Consider the following 20,152-nt stretch of genomic DNA (forward strand, 5'->3'; position numbering starts at 1 on the left):
AGTTCAGGCCCCACGACCGGACCCAAAAAAAAAAAAAAAAAAGGACAAGAAAACATTTTACTATGAATTAGGTGAATTCTTCAGTGATTTAGCTCTGGTTCCTATTCGATAAAGTTCATTACTCCCAAAGCCATGAAACTCAAATATGTATATTTTCTGGTCTTACCTTTTTAGGATTGTTAATTCGGAAAGATGTTTAATAATTCCAGGTCATGTCTGACTCTTGGCTGTGATTTAACAAGGTTCCGGGAAAAAGACTAATGTAGGAAGGTTGACTTACTTTGGGTGTTCTTATGTCATTACTTTTCATCTGTGTTGCTCAGAAATAATCAGAGACGAAACTTAGAAACAGGAATAAATAGAAATGCTTTGGACCATCTACTTAAAGGGGTTGGATATTTTCTATAAGGAATTTTCAAACACGTGTGGCTTCATTTCCCAGTTGTACTCTGGTTTGTAGAGCCAGTGTTTTTCCTGAATTGCTGAGTATAACACCCTGCACTACACCACTGTGCCCAATCATTGTGCTTCTGCTGTTGCTGGATCACAGGTACATCATTGAACCCAGCCATTGAGATAGACTTTTCATGACCTGTTTGGCTGGGGCTGACCTCAAACCATGATTTCCCAATCTCTGAATCTCAACTAGCAAGAATTAGCAGACTTGAGCCACCATGCTCAGAATTACACTAAATTTTTCTCCATTTTGTGCTTTTATATTCTTGAGCTTTAAAAAGAATTTGTTCTCCCAAAGTAATGCAGATTGCAAATAAATGTTCTGAAAAATTAAATGTTACTAATAATTGAAATACAAACTGAAGTAACAAGCTGCCAGCTTCCCCTCACCCCACTTTAGGATGCTTTGTGATATCATTTTAGATAGTAAGGAAATACAAATAGGGGCTGGGAAGGTGGCTCAGTGGTAGAGCGCTTGCCTTGCATGCATGAGGCCCTGGGTTCGATTCCTTAGCACCACATAAGCAAAAAGAAACAAACCGGAAGTGGCGCTGTGGCTCAAGTGGTAGAGTGCTAGCCTTGAGCTTAAGAGCTGATGGACAGCACCCAGGCCCAGAATTCAGGCCCCACGACCAGACCCCCCAAAAAAAAACAAAAAAGGAAATACAAATAAGAGAAAAGAAGGAATAATTTAAATCTACATTCCCATCATAGTGGCAACATAACTAACATTATGTACACGTAAGTCCCTTTTTTTTTTGTATCATTGCCTGAAATTTATCAAATAGTCTCCTATTGGTGTACACTTGATTTTGTTATTGTAAATAATGCTCTAATAAACACCCTGTGTTTTAATCTCTTTTCTGTGGTTGACTCAAAACATACTGCATATTTAAAGCCTCTTTTATCTGTGCCAACTTGCTGACTAGAAGAGGTGTAACAAGTGTTTGCCAGTAGTAGTTTACTTCTTCTCTTTTATATAGTTTTATGTTGTCTTCTTAACTCCAAAGTGGTATATTTTAATTCATATCTGATTAATAATCAATACTTAAACTTACATATCACATTCTGAAATGCTGCAAATTATATCTCTTCATTTGTAGGGGCAGCAGTGTGTAGGATACATGATTAGCCTGCACAAGGCCCTAGGTTCAATCTCTAGAAGCAGAAATTAAATTCTTCATTGTCACATTATTATGAGAAAACAAATGCACACATACACATATACATACATACAACAAAAAGAAAGCCGTTAAATTAAGAGACCTCTGTGTGTGTGCATTTTTTAATGAGAAAATGGCTGTATAGTATAGCCTTACCTTGAACTCGAGATGCTCTTGCCTCATATTTCTGAGCACTGGGCTTACAGGCATGTCCCACCATGTGTAACCTTCTAAATAAGAAACTGTACAGCTATTAAAACACTAAAAGTTGTCTTTTTACTTTTATGGGAAGAAACATTCATTTTACAGCGAAGGAAGGCAATGTGAATATTTAAGATCGTTTGTTTTTGTGATACTGGAGTTTAAATTGAGTATCTTTAGCCGGCTGAGAAGTGCTTACCACTGGAGCCATGCCCCCAGTCCTTTCTGCTCTTGTTATGTTTTGAGTAGGATCTTGCTTTGTGTCCAGGCTGGCCTGGACTATGATCCGCCTATTAATGCTGCTTCTTTACAGCTGGGATGACAGGTATGTGCCAACATGCTTACCTTTTTATTGGTTAAGATGGTGGCTTCTAACTTTATGCCCAAGCTGACCTCAGACTCCATCTCCTGATTTCAGCCTTCTGAGCCACTATGCCCCATTTTAGACTAGTAAGTTTTTTTTAATGTGCTTTGATCTATAACATGCTATTCTTAAATGTATAAGGAAAAAAGAAATCTAAAAAGAAATAGGACAAGGTGTATTCCTCCAGCATAGTGGCAAGTAATTTTTAGTATCCACTGATTGTTGGAATAATCTGAAAATGTAACGCTATTCATGGTTCTTCTTTTTTCTTTTTCTCTTTTTTTCTAGGTTGCTGCTGTTGATCTTCTGGTACCTGGGGTAGGAGAGCTCTTTGGAGGCAGCCTAAGGGAGGAGCGGTACCATTTCTTAGAGCAACAACTGGCGAGGTATTGGTCCAACCTAAAAGAAAATTCGCTTTAGAATAGTCCAAAGGTAGTTCCTCTAAAGTAACAGAGAAAAACACCTGGTACTCACACCTGACAGTCATAGATCTCAGAGTCCTAGATCTCAAAGTCCTGTAGCCTGAGTAAAGTGTTTCTAATCTTTCTCAGCTTTCATTTTCTTAAGACTCACAGTGTCAGAAACAAGCCTACAATAATATTTGTCTGCCATTTGTACATATATCTCTCTGTAGAAAGGAGCTTTTTAAATAGCAAAAGGAAGAGGAAGCTTTTCCCTGTAAGCTTGTCCTGCATTTTTTCTTACCTGTGTTCTTTTTAACCTTCTCTTGTTTGTAAATGGCAGCCTCCTACAACATATAAGGGCAGACTGAACCAGGAAAAGGATAAAGACAGGAAAAGAAAAGAACTAAAAATAACTGCTCAGCTAGCATTTAGAATAAGGAAATTTCACTTCCCCAGGTTCTCTACTGTGTATGGGTCTTGATTTTGCTATTTTATTTTGACTTGCTGTTTGAGACCTGGTAAATGGATCTATAAATGCAGAGAAAATACTTTGGAGAATGATGAAAAGGGTAACATTGATCAAGATACATTGTATTTGTAAAATGCTTTGTTAAATGAAAAGTCCTTTGTACAACTACTTAAAGATAATTTAAGCCAGCTGCCAGTGACTCATACCTGTAATACTAGCTACTCAAGAGGCTGAGATCTAAGGATCACAGTTCAAAGCCAGACTGAGCAAGAAAGTCGTTGAAACTTTTGTTGTTATTGTTGGTAGTGGGCCTTGAACTTAGGGCCTGGGTGCTGTCCCTGAGCTTTTTTCACTCAAGGCTAGCACTCTACCACTTTGAGCCATAGCACCACTTCCATTTTCTGGTGGTTAATTGGAGTTGGACTTTTCCTGCCAAGGCTAGCTTCTAGCCACAATCCTCAGATCTCAGCCTCCAGAGTAGCTAGGATTACAGGTGTGAACCACTGTACCTCTTACCTGAAATAAATTACTACAAAACCCAGAAGTGGAGTTGTGGCTCAGGTAATAGAGTGCTAGCCTTGAGCAAAAGAAGCTCAGGGACAGTGTCCATACTCTTCAAGGCTCAGGACCAGCCCCCTGTTCCCCCCCCCCCCCCCCCCCCGGCAAAAAAATGTAAAAGATAAAAAACAAGAAAAAACACTTTGGAGATGAGAAATAGGGAATCATATTTCTAATTGAACTACCACTCCTGTATATTCAAGATTTGCCAGAAAGTGCATGGTTTGCCAGCAGACCACAATGACTTCCTAAATTAGACCAGGTTCTAAACCTATTTTCCATGATTTTCACTTGGGCTGTTCCAGACTTATAAACTTCCTGTCTTAATCCTCTTCTCCAGATAATACTTGGTTTCATAATCTGGAAAAGCTAGAATTTGAAAGCATCCTATTAAATTAGCCATTAGTAAGGCCTTCTTTTCCTAATGGAGAAATGCTTTCAATATAGATGCTTTTCCAAGATCCTAATCGATAAATCTTTAGGTAATTTAGTTTTGAAATCCCAGTCTACTAAGGTCTGTATTGGCTTAGGCTCCCAAAGAAAAAGAGGGGTGTGGAGGGTGGGGAGGAGAATTAAGAGGACCTGAGAAGACTCGATACTACCACCAAAGTGTTACAAAATCCTGAGAAAGTTGTGGAATTGAAGGTCAAACGCTAGATGGAAAGAATTTCAGCATTTTCTGTTGTTGTTTTTTTAAACACAATAAAAATCATACATGGCAAGAAATCTCTTCTGTTGAAAGATTAATTGGTCTGTTTTCTTTCCTAACTTCCTTCCTCCAGGAAACCTTTCCTCATAACATTAAATGTTTACCTAATATTTGATAATAACCAAATTTATCTTTCCTAATGAAATGGATATGTGTTTCCCTATCTCAGGGATCTGTCTGTGATTACTGGTCATATTTTTCTGTAGTATTATATGTTTAAATTATCACAGCCCTCATCACTTCAGATACACTGTGGTCCTGGACAATTTGTTATTTAAACAGGGCTGAGATTAACTTTAATGAACACTGAATGCTTAAATGTTATTTACATTTCTCAAATTAGACAAGACAAAATTGCAACACTGTTATAAAGGCAGCCTCAGAATCTGTTGTTTAATGTTGTAGAATAGGAATTGTATCTATATTCATTGTGTGTACTCAGCCATCTTAACTGATAATCTTTTGTTTTTCACGTCACAGGACAATAAGCCCATCTCAGATTAGTCTTTGGATCCTCTTTTCATTCTGTAGCATTTGTTATCTAACACTTACTTGAGAATAGCTTAGAGTATTAGCAACTTACTATCAAGTTTTATGCCTTCAACTCCATTGCATATTGTTGGAAGACACAATCTTTTTTGGGTAAAGAGCTCTTTATACATAATCTAGAATAAGTGTTAGGTGATTTATGTATTTATCTTATTGCCATTGCCTGAAACAATTTTTTTTTTCCTTTTATAGATCAGGACTTACAGAAGCTTACCAATGGTAAGAACATGTCCCTAAATGATCTTATTCTAGTTACTGGTCTGAATGTTACATAAAAAGACTTTTACTTGTATTCACACACTCCGTGGGAGAGTGTTAATAGTTGAACAGGGAATCAGAAGCTTACTAATTTTCTTTAGCTCCATGAAAACTAAGTTGTTATTTTGATGTGTTAAAAAGATCTATTATATATCAGTTAACATTTTCATGTATAGTATCTCATATGATCATCACCATGCTCAGAGAGATAGGTACTATTATTATTCCCTTTTTGTTACCTTTTTTAGACCTAAGGCCCAGAGGTGCAAAGTGCCTTACAGATCTTACAGTTAAAAGTTTGGAGCTGAGAAGTGATCATTTAATCAAATACCTTTGCTCTTAACTATGCTTCAGTTTCTTTATGTGTGAAAACTCAAATTAAGTCTAAGGTCTCCAAGAACTGGAATCTTAGTTACCTAGAGAAGAAAGACATCTGTCTGCAGTTAGACATTCACTTCCTGTCTGTTCTGTACTTCTTTTCACAGTCCTATTAAAGAACTTTGCACTAGAGATAAGTTACTTGTTAGTATTTCTGTAATACACTTCTTTAGAAACTCGATGTAGTACTGCAAATTTCATTAACCCTTTGCTGTCCTCAGGAAAAGAAGAGGTAAATTACACTTTTAGTAATGAATAAGACAGGTTTCAGAGTTGCTAAAATTACATCCAGGTAATGGCATTTGAATGCTTTGTAATTACCATTAAGGGCTTTCAGTTTATTTAATCTCTCTGAGAATCTTGCTTTTTATGACTACAAAGTGGAATGATTATATTGTTTCTCAGAGTTATTGTAAGGATGAAATGAAACAATATAAATTAAATATCCACTCTGAATGGAAGACTCAGTAAATGCTACTTTCTACCCCTTTTCCTTTGCTCTGAGTCTTGATACTTAGTTAATAAGCCTGACTAAGCAAGTGTATACATTTCTCCTTAGACTCTGTCTGTGAGATAATATAGGATATAAAAACTAGCCTTGATGAAAAGCTAATTGTTTTAATTATTGGTTGTGTAACTTTAGACCTTTGCTAGTTTTTATTGACAATTGCAATATTAATCTTTCCCAACTAAAGTTTTCACGTTCTTTAAGATTTCTAACTGTAAGTACTTATTATTTTGCTTCCTGTTACATGGTAATCATAGTATATTAAAGGTAGAAGGAACCTTAGAAATACTCAAGTCTGATTTCTGCTAGTGTTCCTCCATACTGTGAATAGCCAGGCATGAAAAAAGATACTCATTCCCTGCTTTTACAGACAATGTGCAAAGAAAACTTGTAACTAGTTTCACAGATTTTAACAGTATCTCTTCTATAACCAGTTGCCCTAGAATCGTAACAACAATCAAGTGTGTGTATGTGTACATACACATATTTTTCTTGGAAGTAGTTGGTGTTTTGTTTTAACCTGACAAAGCCAATTCAGGAAATAAGACATTTCAACTGAGTTTACAAACATGTCAGCACCAATGTATGAGAAATTTAGGCACATCTAAAACTATTTCTAGCATTCTGTTCAAGTCCTTTAGGTATTTATGACTAGTGGTTTGATATGCCTTTGATCAATCTTGTCTCATTTTGTCACTAAATCCAAGGATACTTGCATGACTTGTAAACCTAAAATATAAATTCACCAATTAAATTTCAGTTACTCAAGATACTAATCTGAGTTTGATCTGAGATCAGTAAGTCCTATTGATACTCTTTGTGGTTATAGCTCATCTTGTTGAAAGTTATCTTTTTTAGAAGGTAAATACTTAATCTTGACTCCCTAAAATAATAGTTTCTCTGCTATTATAAATAGTGAGGAGAGGGACTGGGAAGTTGGCTCAGTGGTAGAGCACTTGCCTTGCATGCCTGAGGCCCTGGGTTTGATTCCTCAGCACCACATAAACAAAAAGAAAAAAACCGAAGTGGTGCTGTGGCTCAAGTGGTAGAGCGCTAGCCTTGAGCTGAAGAGCTGAGGGACAGCACTCAGGCCCAGAGTTCAGGCCCCATGACCGGACCCAAAAAAATAAATAAATAGCGAGGAGATAGATGACAGTCTTTATGCTTGAGCCAAATGACTGTCAGCTATGTGATAAATCTTATTGTAGAAATCATTTTACTAATTATCTTATTTTAATTCATATTAGATGACTCAAAAAGTTCTCTAGCAAATGATACAAATTATATAAATAAAATCTCTTCATTACATGTTATTCTATGTTGGTTTATTGAAATCTGTGTCTCAATCATGGATGTACCATTTGTTAGCCATGTTGTCTTAAGTGAGACTAGAATATGCCTGGGTGAGCATTAGAGGCTATTGAGTGTACTAGAAAAATGACTCCAGGAATCAGCACTGGTCCAAAAACAGAAACTGGACCCATGCTGGCACCCAAAAAGTATATTTTTGTAACTTTAAAGAGTCGTTCTTCATGAAGAAAGTACCTATCGCAGACTATATCCATGCCTGCCCCTATGCAGTGTACTATCAAGGGCATAACTCTTTATAATATATCTAGAAAAGCACTTCGTTCTTTTCTGTGTATTTCAGTATAACGTGAGCAAGGAGGAAAACAGCGTTATCATTGGCATGTCAATAAAAGAAGGAAAAGAGTTAAGCTCAGTATTAAATAGTCTGCACTTCATGAGGCAAGACTTTGCATTTGTGGACTCATAAATAACTTGAAAGGAAAAAGAATCAAGTGACTAAAGCTTACAGCTACACAACAGGATGTACTGCCACTTATCTCGGTAACCTTGGGTAGCTACATCCCTGTAACTTCTCCATTTCTCTCTCTGAGGAGGGAAAAGACTAGGCTGGTCTACCACAATGATGTAGAACTGTAACAAATGATTGCAAAAGATTCTTGAAATGTAGAATTCTAATCATACAGTGTTTATAGGTAATCATTCTCTGTTTTTAAAAACAGGTATTTGGACCTTCGTCAGTTTGGATCTGTGCCACATGGAGGTTTTGGGATGGGATTTGAACGCTACTTACAGTGCATCTTGGGAATCGCCAATATCAAAGATGTTATCCCTTTTCCAAGATTTACTCATTCCTGTCTTTTATAGCTAAAAAGGTGGTTAAGGAAAAGTTCCCTGTGGCAAAGTCACTGCATCAGAATATGCATACAGAAGTCTGCATTATTGAGCTATAAAAATGCTGATTTCAATATATAATTATTGTTCCATAAAATGTAACATAAGAAAAATAGAATCATGACTTTTTTAGGAAGTCAAAAGTATTTCATCAAATGATTAACTCCCCCAGAAGAAGATCTTCTAGCAAGTGGACATTCAAATCTATTATCTCGATTAAGAAAAATATGTAGCTGAGCCTACATATTAGGCCTACTGTCCCAGCCACTCCAGAAGCTGTGACTGAAGGATCACTTGAGCCTAGGAGTTCAAGGACATCCTGGACAACACAGTGAGCCCCATCTCAAAAAGGAACAAAGGAGAAGGAAGGAAGGAAGGAAGGGAAGCAAGGAAGGAAGGGAGGGAGGGAGGGAAGGAAAGGGAGGGGAAGGAAAGGGAGGGGAAGAGAAGGAAGGAAAACAAACTAAATAGCCTCAAAAGTCTTCACATTGAGACAAGATGCAATAATGTTTCTTACTTTGTCTTTTATCAGGAGATCACTTATTTACATGTATAGCTTTTGAGAAACAACCAGCAGCTCAAAATAAAACATTGTTGGCTCTTTTCTCTTTTGCCAGTTAACCTTTAGTAAATGTCCATCCTATTCTCAATGTTTACTAAACTTTACAGCTGAATATTTCTTATCAGTGTTTTAATTGAGTTAAGGAATTTACTGTTCTGAATTAAAATCTTCCATTGGGCTTGTTATTAAAAAAAACATTTGTAACTGCTAATCTATAAAAGTTGATGCGATTGCATTAATTTAACTCTTTAGACACCATTATAGATAATCAATATTAGATATTTGTAACTACGCTGTCATTAAAATAGATTTTTAAATCAATATCAGAGAAAAAAAGTTACTTTTAAATTTCTCAGTTCTTTCCTGATGGAATGTGGAAGAAAAGTACCTTTAATTCAAGACAGGGATGGGAAATGTGGCTAAGATGAAAGGATGAGCAATTTTTCAGCCATAATTGGTATAGTCTCTCACGAGGCTGAGATATGAGAATTGGAGTTCAAAGCCGGCCTGGGCAGGAAGATCCCTGAGACTCTTCTCTCCAATTTACTACCCTAAAACAGCCAGAAGTGGAGCTGTTGCTCAAGCCTGAGCACAAAATCTCAAGGAGAGTACTTAGGTTCCGAGTTGAATCCCCAGAACAGGCACACAAAAAACAAACAGAAAAAAAGAATTGGCAGGGTCTAAAAGAATGATAGAAGCAATGCTTTGACAGTTTGAGACCTCACAGGTCTAGCACTTTGGACAAACCACTTATTCTGTGTAAGTACAAGAATTTTCTTCACAGAGTTGATGAGGATAATGATATAGCTGTGTGTGTCCTTAAATATTTAAGGACAGGGGGCTGGAAGGTGGCCCAGTGGTAAAGTGCTTGCATTGTATGCATGAGGCCCGGGGTTCAATTCCTCAGCACCACACTTGAGCACTGTGGCTCAAGTGGTAGAGCACTAGCCTTGAGCTGAAGGGCTGAGGGACAGCGCCCAGGCCCAGAGTTCAGGCACCACAGCTGACCAAAAACAAAGAAAAATTTAAGGCCTGGAAGTGTAGCTCAGCTGCAGAGCATTTGCTTAGCATGCATGTCATTTGGATCTGTGCCACATGGTACAGCACTATAATCCCAAGCACTACAACAAAAGACCCTATACAGACTTCTTAAGAACTCTTATTTAGTCATTTAGTCTTCATTGAGTTGCATACATATGAACCTATAGCAAATAGTATTTTCAGAATTGAGTGTAGTAAATCATTGTAAAAGTCACTCATTGAAGAATTGAATTTTCTGAGTCTCTTATAGTTTTCTTAGGTTATTTTTAATGAGTTTATGAATCATTTCTTAAACTAATTCAAAATCAAACAGCTGAAAAGAACTTCTGATTCTTAGGGTTACAAGACAAATTGACCTTCTGCTAAATATACTGGGAATCTTTGCATCTGGGCAGTTGGTTTTCCAGTGTCTTCTTGATAGCTCAGTAGCCTTCAAAAAATCAGTTTCTGAATTTAATTGGTAGCTTTTGCTAAACTAAAATCTCACTTAAAGTCTACTGTCCTGGAACTTCAATCCATGGGCTTGCATATGAAGTTTAAGAAAGGAAGACTTGCCTTAACCAGGACTAGAGAGAGAAATTGATTTATTCAAAAATAGTTTGAGAGCTGCGAATGTGGCTTAATGGTAGAGTGCTTGCCTAGCATGCCTTGGGTTCAATTCCTCAGTACCATATACACAGAAAAAGCTGGAAGTGGCACTGTGGTTCAAGTGGTAGAGCACTAACCTTGAGCAAAAAGAAGCTCAGGGACAATGCTCAGGCCCTGAGTTCAAGCCCCAGTACTGGCAAAAAAAAAAAAAGTTGAGTATTTTACTTTATTTGTTAGGGTCTAACTATGTAAACCATTAAATTCATGATCCTTATGCCTCTGCCTCCCAAGCTTTGGGATTGCATGTGTAGCCTAAGCTTCTTTTATATGCCAGTCTTTTTTTTTTGGGGGGGGGGGGTTGCAGAGTGAATGGGGTCCGGTCATGGGGCATGAACTCTGGGCCTGGGCACTGTCCCTCAGCTCTTCAGCTCAAGGCTAGTGCTCTACCACTTGAGCTACAGCGCCACTTCCGGCTTTTTTCTTTTTGTTTATGTGGTGCTGAGGAATCGAACCCAGGGCCTCAGGCATGCAAGGCAAGCACTCTACCACTGAGCCACCTTCCCAGCCCTATATGCCAGTCTTATGTGTGCTAAATATCAAATAAACAGTTGTGACCAAAACAGAAATAACCCCCCTTTGTGGAATTTAAGATAAATAATAAGTCATGTGTTACTTCAAATTTGTATGTGCTGTGTAAAGAGCAAGATAAGCATGGATAAGTTTGCTAGAAAATACATTTGGGGGAGGGAGGTAGTGATAGTTAACCTTAAATCTGGAGGACAAAATGCAGAAAATTTTGAAGGATTTGCAACATCAGCTAGTATTGATTTGACATTCCAGTTCTAATACTGTTAATTTTGTGGAACAACTTTACAGACTAGGAAGAGTTTCCAAACCCATCGGGAATCATGCATCCCATGAATTTTTAAGAAGTATGTAGTATTAAATGATGGCAGGGTGTCCAAAATAACTGTTATAATGCTGAATTAGAAAACTCAAGGTTCTGGTCCCAGTACCACCATTAATTTTGCTCCAAGAATTAGACATGTAAAATAATGATTATATCCTCCAGTTATTTCATGTGCTGATGCAATATCTACTTCATTTTGGAATAAACACTTAAAGTCCCTTTTGTCTCTTAAATTGTGCTAGAAATAGTCACTAATAATTGTAGTCTAATCTTTAAAACACATACAGTCCCAGATTTTATTGAATACTAAGTCTCTGTATAATGAATGTGTAATGAAGTCAGATTCTGAAAGTTAGACAGTAGATTTAAACATGTTAAATGGGTTATATGTGGGATAAGGAAAGATCCTCCTCAAAACATCAGCTACTTTGTTTCATGCCTTTTTGATGGAACCTTCAGTAACATACTTCCAAAACTTCATATTTATTCATTTAATGCTCTTAAGTTGAGCACAGGTTGAATGTCTGGTTGAATCTGAACACCTACCCTAAGCTAATGATTTCTATCTTTGGCTCAATTCTTCTATTTTACCAATAATTAAACAAAACAAACCATGATGTCAGATAAATAGATGAAATGCCAAAATGAAACTGGCTTACAGGCAAAATCAGAGAAAAAACTTTAGATACCTACTCATTAGGTAATTTGTAGATATTAAATTCTACACAAAGCAATGTATGAGTCTATATGTAGTGACTAGAACTTGGAGTTAATAATGTGGGTCTATCTACACTATAATAATATTCTTAGGATCCTTTCTGAATTAAAAGGTGATTTGAAGCTGATTTACATTGTTATTTGTATACATGGTTTCCAATAGGAGAGAAATCATATAGGTTTTTTTCCAAGAGTTCTGAGCATTACTCACCCCAAATGATAACACAAATAAGAGTATATTCTGACACTTTGAAATGTTTTCTTTAGCATCAATTGTCATTCTCATTTCAGATTTTGAGGTTGGTGGTTAAAAAAAAAAAAGTTACACTGGGTGCTGTGACTCAAAGTGGTAGAATGCTAGCCTTGAATGAAAAAGCTTAAGGACAGCACCAGCACCCAGACCCCGAGTTCAAGCCCCACCAGGGACCAAAAAAAAAAGTTACTGTCCAAATGGTGTCTTTTTGCACTGAGGGAGCTACACTGTCATAGTGTTTGGTGTGATGAGACTTAATTGTATGTTGAGCCATTCCAGATTTAGATAACTTTCACCCTCCAGCTCAGCCCAGAGACTCTCACAGAACTGTTTGACCTTTTGTCCCTCCTAAACAGGATCTGCCAGAAGCTTCCTTCTGCAATTTCTTATATTCATCTTCTCTATAAATTAAATCTAGACATTCAAGCATGACTGAACAAGCATTGAAGATGCATTTGTTGAGATGTATTAGCTCTACCCATCTTTAAATCTCGTTTCAAATAATTACAGATGAAAGATGCCTAGTGGATTGAATTACTGTTTGTTCATATATTCTCATAAATGGTGAGGCAAGAATATAAAAATGCAAAATTGAAAGGCAGATTGGTGAGAATAAGATCCCATTATCATTTCTTCTCAGTTTATATTCCAAATTATGAGATAGGAAAAGAGCAGAAAGCAACTTTGATTACATACATTAAATGATTCAGTGGGACTTCCACAGAACAAGGCCGTATTAGATCATAGCCAATATGAGGATGTTCTATTGTTGCCAGAAGCCTTGGATTCCCCTCTAATCAACTAGTCCTCCAGTTAGCTCTTACCCAGTTTGTTTTGGAGTCCAGTAAATGTATTGACATTATTAGCACGTGGTGTAGTTTCTGGTGGCCTTTGCAAAGCCTCTTCCAGGAATTTAGATGGTTTTTAAACTGACATTCAAATAGCCACTCATTAATTAAACATAGCTCATGACTCTTCGGTAACTTCTTTCTAGGTCTTTATGGCTTGTAAAATATTATTGGACTTGCAGTGTCCCCCCCAAAAAAGGGAAAGACTGATTGAGCTCAAATAAAAGAAATAATGAAGACGTCAAAAAGGGCCCTAGACCAAGAGAATTAATTAAGTTTACAATGCCTCCAGGTTTTTTGGTTTGTTTGTTTTACTTTTATTGTCTTGTGCCAGTCCTGAGGCTTGATCCTGGGAGATGAGCACTGTCCCCAAGCTTTTTTGCTTGAGGCTAGCACTCTACCACTTGATCCACAGCTCCACTTTTGGCTTTTTTTGATGGTTAATTGGAGATAAGAGTCTCAAGGACTTTTCCTGCTCAGGCTATCTTCAAACTATGATCCTCAGATTTCAGCCTCCAGAGTGACTAAAATTATACTGCCACATCAGGGTCCTTTTTTAAAATATTTTATTGTAAAGATACTGTACAGAGAGGTTACAGTTATATGAGTAAGGTATGAATACATTTCCTATTGAGCATTGTTTTTCCCCAATCATCCCTTCCCTCTCCACCTCTCCAACACCTCCCCCCTCCCTCCCCCCACAAAGTTGTAGAGTTTGTTTTTAACATAGTGTCTTGTACTTCTCATTGGGTCAACCTGTATCCTTGTTTCATTGTTTTGTTATTTCCCTCCCCCCCCCCCCATTAGAAAAATGTATATACAAGATGCAGGGTACCAGAATCAAATACAGTGAAAACAGGGCTTATACCAATAGGGAAAAACATACGAAAGAAACAAAAGAAATAACGTAATACATTATAAGTACATTAAAAACAACAGCAACAAAGATAAACCCTCTTGTGTCTCTATCTTGGGATTCATTTCGCTTAGCACCATTTTATATGGTCATATGTGCATAGCTTTTGACCTTCTCTGCTTGTCTGGTAAGGTTATTCTAGACATATACTAGTTATTGCAAATACAGGAAACCATGGGACCTATGATTCTTTGGGTCTGGCTTAATTCACTTAGTATAATGTTTTTCCAAGTCTTTCCATTTCCTAACAAATGGGGCAGTGGCATAGAATTACCGTGTGTGTGTGTGTGTGTGTGTGTGTGTGTGTGTGTGTGTGTGTGTGTGTGTGTGTGTGTGTGTGTGTGTGTGTGTGTGTGTGTGTTGCATGAAACTAGAGTTTCTGCATAGCAAAGGACATAGCTAGCAAGATCAGTAGAAAGCCCATAGATTGGGAGAAGAACTTCACTAGCCATACAATGGACAAGGGCCTCATAAATAAAATATACTCAGAACTAAAAAAATTAACTCCCCCAACAACAAATCCTCAAAGAAACAACTGCCTGATTAATAAATGGGCTCTTTACTTAAAGAGAAACTTCTCTGAAGAGGAAATAAGAATGGCCAATACATACACGAAGAAATGCTCAACTTCTCTGGCCATAAAAGAAATGCAAATCAGTGGCTGGGAAGGTGGCTCAGTGGTAGAGCGCTTGCCTTGCATGCTTGAGGCCTTGGGTTCAATTCCTCAGCACCACATAAGCAAAAAAAAAAAAAAAACGGAAGTGGTGCTGTGGCTCAAGTGGTAGAATGTTAGCCTTGAGCTGAAGAGCTGAGGGACAGCGCCCAGGCCCAGAATTCAAGCCTCACGACCGGACCCAAAAAAAAAAAAAAAAAGAAATACAAATCAAAACAATATTGAGATTCCAAGTCACCCCAGTTAGAATGGCTATAATCAAGAAATCTAACAATAACAGATGCTGGAGGGAATGTGGCCAAAAGGGAACCCTGCTGCATTGTTGGTAGGAGTGTAACCTTGTTAAACCACTTTGGAAAGCAGTATGGAGGTTCCCCAAAAGGATACATAGAGAGCTCCCTATGACCTAGCAATCCCACTTTTTTTACCCAAACGATTACAAACAAGGCCATACTAAAGCTAGGAACACAACTATGTTTATCTCAGCATTGTTCTCCATAGCTAGTATATGTAACCTACTTAGGGTCATTTTTAACTTCACTTTTTATTTATTTATTTTTGTTCGGATTTTTTAATAATGCTTTTGTTTTCAGATAGATTCTGACTAGGTAGCCCACACTAGCGTTAAACTCAGAAGCTCCCACCTTCACCTCCCATTGTAATCATAAATGTGTGTCACTCTACCGGCCTTACCTCTAATTTTTAATGAGTTTATACTCCCATTCTCCTCCCTCTTAAGAATCATTCTAGAATGCATATACAAACATAAGAACATGTGCGGGTATCACAATTATCCTCCTCCAAAGTGTGATAGGTATTTGGTAACTGAAAATGGGTTCTAGAAATAGAATAGACCTTATGATCTATAGGGGATGATGAAAGAGGCAATTCTGATCAAGATACATAGTAGTTAATAATTGACATGTCAAATTGAAACCCATTTTACAACTAGTTGGTGGGGGGGGGGGCGTGGAATGGGCTCTGATAATAGAATAGCCTGTGTAGCAGAAGTGTCCAGTGCTGCAAGTATACAACTTGAACTGTATTTGGCAGAACCTAGGCTATTTACACCTGACTGATTCAACAATCTTTCTACACACTGGCTCAACAAGAATAGCTAGTTTGCTGTTTCAGAATTGTAGTTTTGAAAAACCTTTTGTTAACTGGGTGTGGTAGCTCACCTATAAACCTAGGTACTTGAGAAGCACAGATCATGAGAATTATGGTTCAAGGCCATCCTGGGCAAATAGGGAGACTTAATCTCAACAAATAAGCTGGGTATGATCATATATATCCCTGTGATTCCAGCTGTGGGGAGTCATAGTAGGATCACAGTCCAAACATGAGAACCAATGTGAAAAATAATGAAAGCAGAAAGGGCCTGGGGACATGGGTCAAATGGCAGAGTGCTTTCTTAAGCAAATCTGAGGTTATAAATTGAAACCACTACTGCCACAAAAAGAAAAACCTCTTAGAAATCATATCCATTCCCCTAGCGCTGGTGTACAAACTACTCCTTTGAGTATTTCTTCTATCCCACTGTACCTTTGGTAAATAAGGAATGTTTCTGCCCTCAACTTTGATTGTTATAACATAGGAAAACCTGCCTGTTTGGTAGCATACAAAAGGAACAAATTCAAACACAACACTCTTCTAGCCTTCTCCAGTGTAGAACCTGTAGCTGCTTGGTTGGACTATGTCCTGCCCAGAACTGCTATACAAGTTCCTTGTCCATAGCACATCCTTCAAACTGACCTTCCTTTTGGCTACTCACTCTTGGAGTTCTGAGGAGCTTGAAAGTCACTACCTTCTTCTTGTCTGCCTTACAGCCTGCAGTGCTTATTCCAATTCCTATAAATACTACTGAAGGACCTTAATTAGAATTTCAGAGTGTTCTGGAACAATCGCAATCCCTTTCACTTGAGGACTGTAGAGACGAGCCTAGAAAAAATACAGATGGTAAAGCACAGTAAATTCTTGGAATAAAGGTTGCCTCTAATTCATCTTTTTTTTTTTTTTGGCAGCACCCCACCCTCCACCCAAAAAAATGAGCTGTTTTTTTGTATAGGTAGGATATGACTGGCAACTGATCATTTTAAATGTAATTTCCATCTGCCACTTTCTGTATTACAGGATTCTGCATAAAGGAAAAGTTGTGTCAGATTCCTGCTAGAAAATGTACTGAATATTTGTATCTTGGAAATGGTACCACCATAAAAGAAGAAATGCCTAATTTAAGTATGATATTCCACTTACTATCCTTGTTACCTTAAACAAGTTATTTAAGCTGAGTCTGCAACTTATATTCAAAATGAGGATAAAACGTCTACAGTGTGTAAGTAGCAATCAAGGTTATGTGAAGTGGTTGCAGAAACTGAAAAGCACTGCACAAGTGTAACGTTTTCTAAGGGAGAACCTTTCTGAATTGAAAAAAAAATTATTTGAACTAAAATATTAATGTTGTATGAAGTTTTTTTCAGGATTTTTTTTTTTTTTGATCAGTCGCGGGGCTTGAACTCTGAGCTTGGGCACTGTCCCTGTGCTCTTCAGTCAAGGTGAGTGCTCTACCACTTGAGCCACAGTCCCACTTCCTGTTTTCTAGTGGTTTATTGGAAGTAAGAGTCTCACGGATGTTCCTGCCCGGGCTGCCTGTGAAGCCCGATCCTCAGATCTCAGCCTCCTGAATAGCTAGGATTACAGGTGTGAGCCACTGGTGCCCGGCTTGAAGTTTTTTATAGCCTCCAAGTTTCATAAGAGACCAGACACAGTCACTTACTTATACCAGCAGTCCTGACTGCTCAGATGGCAGGTATTGGGAGGATTCTGATTTTTTTGGTATTTTTTTAATTGTTATTTTATTGAAAAGATGCTATGCAGAGGGGTTACAGTTACATGAGTAAGATAATGAGTACATTTCTTGTTGAACATTGTTACCTCTTCCTTTGTTTCTTTTCTACTATCCCTTCCCTACCTCCCCAACTCCTTCCCCCACCAAAAAAAAAAAAAAAGTTGTAAAGTTTATTTCCAAAAGAGTGTCTTGTGAGTATCATTGTTGCAGTGGGTCATCCTGTGTCCTTATTTCAGCATTTTATTATTCTCCTTCCCCTCCCCAAATTAGATAAATGTATATAAGATACAAGGTATCAAAATCAAATACAGTGACAACAGGGGATATACCATAGGGGGAAGAACATACAAAAGAAACAAAAGCCAGGCGCTGATGGTTACGCCTGTAATCCTAGCTACTCAGGAGGCTGAGATCTGAGGATTGTGGTTCAAAGCCAGCCCAGGCAGGAAAGTCCATGAGACTCTTACTTCCAATAAACCACTAGAAAACAGGAAGTGGGGCTGTGGCTCAAGTGGTAGAGCACTTGCCTTGACTGAAGAGCACAGGGACAGTGCCCAAGCTCAGAGTTTATCTCCAATAAACCACCAGAAAACCGGAAGTGGTGCTGTAGCTCAAGTGGTAGAGTGCTAGCCTTGAGCTGAAGAGCTGAGGGACAGCGCCCAGGCCCAGAGTTCAAGCCCCATGACCAACAACAACAACAATTAAAAAAATCACATAGTACATACATTAAAAACAACAACAACAAAGAAAGACCTCTTGTGTGCATATCTTGGGGGTTAATTTCATTTAGCATCATCTTATATGGCCATATGTATATAGCTCTTGAGCTTTTCTGCTCAACTGATGAGATTACCCTAGACATGTTTCTTTGGGCCTGGCTTACTTCACTTAATATAATTTTTTCCAAGTCTTTCTATTTCCTAACAAATGGGATAGTGTCATTCTTTCTGATGGAAGCATAAAATTCATACACACACGTGAGCGCATGCGCACGTGCGCCCACGCACACGCGCACGTATATATCACATTTTCTTGATCCATTCATCTACTGAGGGGCAGGTTCCATATCTTAGCTATGATGAATAATGTTGCAGTAAACATAATTGTGCTGGTAGCTTTAGTATGGCCTTGTTTGTGATCATTTGGGTAAATGTCCAGAAGGGGGATTGCTGGGTCATGGGGAGCCCTATGTGGAGTCTTTTGAGGAACTGCCATACTGCTATCCAGAGTGGTTGAACAAGTTTACATTCTCACCAACAGTAAATTAGGGTTCCCTTTCGGCCACATTCCCTCCAGCATCTGTTGTTATTAGATTTCTTAATTATAGCCATTCTAACTGGGTTGAGGTAGAATCTCAATGTCTTGATTTGCATTTCATTTATGACCAGAGAAGTTGAGCATTTCTTTATGTGTCTATTGGTCCGTAAAGAGAAACTTCACTGAAGATCAAATAAGAACAGCCAATAGGATTCTATTTTAAGACATGCCTGGCCTGAGGGATGAGAAAGCCACCTTTAAGAGTGAGACATCTGGGAAAAGCCATGCAATGCAGAACCTACCATCTCCCCACCCCTTCCTCACCTAGTCCTTTCTCCACCACCTCTACCGTATTTCCTTCTTTCTGTGCATGTTTTCTCTCCCACTCTGTTTCTTGTGTTACCAATAGGTCAATGTACAGGTGCTTCCCCTTCCTTTCCCACCCTGCTCCCCCTCCACAAGGAGGCAGTTTTGTATTCGCTTGTACCAGTTGATACTTCACACACACACACACACACAAATAGGACTAGGCTGTTCATTGATCAGTGACAGCCCCCCCCCCCCATCCCCCAGCACATGCACATAGAGAAAAATCTGTGGGAACTGCTGTCTTTGTTTCACTGCCATTTGGCTTTTGATTGGTTTCACACACACACACACCCCAGTGGGTAAGCAGCCCTCAACAGAAAAGTTTAAAGTCCCCTTTGCAGATTCCTGTTCTACTCATAGTGTTGGGGTGTACCCTGCAACCTGATTCAGCACCACTTGTCACCACATGTTGTGAGTAGGCTTGACTAGCTGTCTCAGGCTACACACCTGTCACCTCTTAGTCATGCAGAATCAAAATATTAACAGCCCTAATCATATTGTCTGGGGCTTCAGAGCTTTATTTCAAAAGTAGTAACACTAAAATACAGCTAGTACTTCTACTTTATTTTTTCTTTAGCCTGTCTTTATATTACTTCAGGAAGCTAAGAGATGGACCCTGGCTTCCAAATTCCCCCCTTACATTATGGATCTTCCTAGTGTCATACAAATACCACTTACACTACCCTTGTTCTATAACAACAGAAAGAACACATTCATCTTCCTATCTGCAGTAATCTAGGAGAGTTTCTGCATGTAGTAGGCTTCATTCAAAAACTTGAATGGGTGGGGGCATGCAGGAGTCCCTGGGTTCCATGCCCAATAACCACCAGAAAATCACAGGTGCTCAGAAAGCTAAGATCTGAAGGATCACAGTTTGAAGGCCAACTTGGGCAGGAAAGTTTTTAAGACCCTATCTCAAAAATAAGCAGCAAAAAATAAGACTGGAGGCCT

The 20,152-nt window shown here is 38.3% G+C and overlaps 1 protein-coding gene across 3 annotated transcripts in view; it reads left to right on the forward strand.

The window, feature by feature from the left end:
• Positions 1 to 8,617, forward strand: part of Nars2 (asparaginyl-tRNA synthetase 2, mitochondrial) — a 107,146-nt gene extending 98,529 nt beyond the window's left edge. For all 3 annotated transcript variants that reach the window (XM_042688745.1, XM_042688754.1, XM_042688763.1), the window contains 3 exons: positions 2,473 to 2,570; positions 5,066 to 5,092; positions 8,048 to 8,617. In XM_042688745.1, coding sequence (XP_042544679.1) covers positions 2,473 to 2,570; positions 5,066 to 5,092; positions 8,048 to 8,192 — 270 coding nt within the window. In that variant the 3' untranslated portion in view covers positions 8,193 to 8,617. The remainder of the gene's footprint in view (positions 1 to 2,472; positions 2,571 to 5,065; positions 5,093 to 8,047) is intronic.
• The last annotated feature ends 11,535 nt before the right edge of the window (positions 8,618 to 20,152 follow it).

This window comes from Dipodomys spectabilis, unplaced genomic scaffold (genome assembly GCF_019054845.1).
Source record: "Dipodomys spectabilis isolate Male_0828 unplaced genomic scaffold, ASM1905484v1 ptg000003l, whole genome shotgun sequence".
NCBI lineage: Eukaryota > Metazoa > Chordata > Mammalia > Rodentia > Heteromyidae > Dipodomys > Dipodomys spectabilis.